General features: G+C 40.5%; 1 protein-coding gene across 1 annotated transcript; it reads left to right on the forward strand.

The window, feature by feature from the left end:
• The first annotated feature begins 911 nt into the window (after window positions 1-911).
• Window positions 912-1,862, forward strand: LOC142499959 (olfactory receptor 12D1-like). The gene has a single exon (XM_075610016.1). It carries the CDS (start codon window positions 912-914, stop codon window positions 1,860-1,862), a length of 951 nt encoding a protein of 316 aa, XP_075466131.1.
• The last annotated feature ends 1,270 nt before the right edge of the window (window positions 1,863-3,132 follow it).

The following is a 3,132-nucleotide window of genomic DNA, read 5'->3' on the forward strand; positions in this document are numbered from 1 at the left end:
GTATCAAAGGCATCAGAAAGGTTCAAATGATTAGAAAGTGGAACTAGCCATGTGATTTGGCCTACAGTAGATTATGTGGGACTTTTGTTAAGGCTTCCTCAATGGAGTGGCTAGGACAGAATCTAGACTGGTATACAGGCATACCCCGCTTTAAGTACACTCACTTTAAGTACACTCGCGAGTAAGTACATTTCGCCCAATAGGCAAACTGCAGCTAACGCATGCGCCTGTCATCACGTCCTGAACAGCAATACCGGCTCCCTACCTGTACCGAAGCTGTGTGCAAGCGGGGAGACTATAGAGCCTGTTACACATGCGTTATTTACATCAGTATTGCACGTACATGAAGATTGCAGTACAGTACATGCATCGATAAGTGGGAAAAAGGTAGTGCTTCACTTTAAGTACATTTTCGCTTTACATACATGCTCCGGTCCCATTGCGTACGCTAATGCGGGGTATGCCTGTATCAAAGAGAGAGTTAGAAGACAGCACGTATATTATGCATTGGTAACTTGGAATAAAGATACATTTGGTGCCTTAATTTGTACTCTTAGTACGGAAATTTCGTATTGAATTTTCAGTACTAAGAGTACAAATTAAGGCGCCAAACTTATCTTTATCCCATATTGTTTTTATTTGACCAGGTGGTCAGTGTTTTAGTAATTTGGCAGCTGCCCATCATTTAAATACATGTGATTACTTAGGGGTTTTTTTCTATCAAGTAACTGTTATATTAATAATCATTGTCCGTTAGTGTTAGCGCTACCTTATCTCTTTTGTGTACTGTATGCATTGGTAGCTTGTAACATCTAGTACAGGTGACAGAAACAAAATAATCAATCAATTACAAATGTATATCTACAGTACACGTGTACAATGGTTATCTATGTGATTTTTATCTGCAGACTATGGACTTGGGTAATCAGACATCAGTAACAGAATTTATTCTTTTGGGAATCACCAACATCCCTCAGCTACAGATCTTCCTCTTCATCACATTCCTCTTGTTCTACCTGTTCAACTTGTTAGGGAACCTCAGCATCGTGACTGTGGTGATTACTGATCAGCGCTTGCACACCCCCATGTATTTCTTGTTGGGTAATCTTTCCTTCTTGGACTTCTTCTTTTCATCTTCCATTGTCCCCAAGATGCTGTCTGGATTATTGATGGAAGACAAGAGAATATCTTTCCATAGCTGCATAGCCCAGCTCCATGTCTATCACTTCTTGGGAAGCACACAGACTCTGCTTCTCACCTCCATGTCTTATGATAGATATGTTGCTATTTGTAACCCATTGCGATATCATGTCCTCATGGCAAAGAGCGTTTGTATCCAGTTGGCTTCTAGCAGCTGGGTCACTGGCTATGTTTATTCATTGTCACACACAATACTAACTTCTAAACTGCCTTTTTGTAAATTGAACAAAATTAGTCATTTCTTTTGCGATATTAAACCACTTCTAAAACTGGCCTGTGCTAACACCCACCTCAATGAAAGTGTGCTGTCCATTTTTACTGGCTTTGTGGCTCTCAGCACGGTACTGCTTATTGTCATCTCTTACGTCTTTATTGGCACCCATCTCCTGAACATCCGCTCCTCCCAGGGAAGACGCAAAGCTTTCTCCACCTGCACTTCCCACCTGACTGTTGTGCTTTTGTACTATGGAACCGCCATCTCCACATACCTGAGACCAGCCACAGATGATTCGTTGGAGCAGGACAGACTGTCCGCTATTCTAGTAACAGTCATTACCCCAGCTTTAAATCCTCTTATCTATTCACTTAGAAACAAAGAGGTGAAGAGATCTCTTAAAAAAGTGTTCTTAGGAGACCAGGTTTTAAAAAGAACTCAAGTATAACACACTTTTTATTTTTCCTCAAGGTATTTTCCCAAAAAGTGCTATAGCTATTACTATACAATATTGGGAATACAGTACCATTGACTGGCTACAAGAGATGGGTAGAGCAGTGCAAATCCGTTTCCTGGAATTTTACTGATATTTTAAGCCAAATCCGCCCCCCTCACCAAAGACCACCCACGGATTGGACACTAAACAATTGTTAAGAATCTGGACTCTGATTCTTTTTTTTTTTTTAATAGAAATGATGCAGGAGGTCTCCATACTGTAGCTGAACTACATTGATTTCAGCTCCAGGAACCCCTTGCTCCCCAAAAATTCGTACCTCTTTTGGGGGTGCCGGTATATTTCTGCTGTTTAAATGTGGGCCTACTGTAGATAGATAGCCACATTGGCAATCAATGTACACCCTAAATGTATATGATGTATAACCCTGTTCACTTAATGTAACTATGTATTTGTAACCATGTATCTGTCATCAAAATTCTATGCCCAGGACATACTTGAAAAGGAGCGGTAACTCTCAATGTATTACGTCCTGGGAAAACCTTTTACTGTATAAATAAATAAATAAAAGGTATCCCTTACCCTGCCATTCTCCTCATCTTCAGCGGCACCAGCAGATAATTCCAATAAAGGGCCGAGGCCCAACTATGAAAAAATAAAAAAGGACAAATCCTAGCTCGATGGCCAATAGCAATTCAAATCCAAGAAACATGAGAAATGAATCCCTCCCTGATGGTACAAAAATAAACCGCAACAAAAATCAAGTCGGCACAATAAATCCAATCCGGATGCATCCTGGCTGTCTATCTGTGCATCCTAAACTAAATCCAGAGCAATGGATCCACTGTTAATTAAAGAGACGTTTCAAATGAGTTGTTCAATGAGATGTTGTTTCGTCATCTTCGTCCGGTCAAATGAGACATTTTACAGGTGACTAAAAAGACACAGCACGAAAGAATCAGGTGGCTTGATGTACTATCTGATTGCTTAATTTTTGTCTGAGAGGTCATTTTCAGGAAAAAGTGAGGGGATCATTCACCATGTGACTGGTTAAATGTGACATCATATTGACCAGTCTGCTACGTCTCATTTGACTGGAAGAAGATGGCGAGACAACATCTGTAATAAGAAAGAAGAAAAGCAAGAAGACATATTTAAAGCAACAAAGAAAAACTACTCACCAGAGTGTGCTCTTCAATCAACAGAGGATCCATTGCTTCGGATCAAGTTGAGGATGCACCGATAGACAGCCAGGATGCATACG

The sequence above is a fragment of the Ascaphus truei genome, chromosome 7 (assembly GCF_040206685.1).
Source record: "Ascaphus truei isolate aAscTru1 chromosome 7, aAscTru1.hap1, whole genome shotgun sequence".
Taxonomy (NCBI): Eukaryota; Metazoa; Chordata; class Amphibia; order Anura; family Ascaphidae; genus Ascaphus; species Ascaphus truei.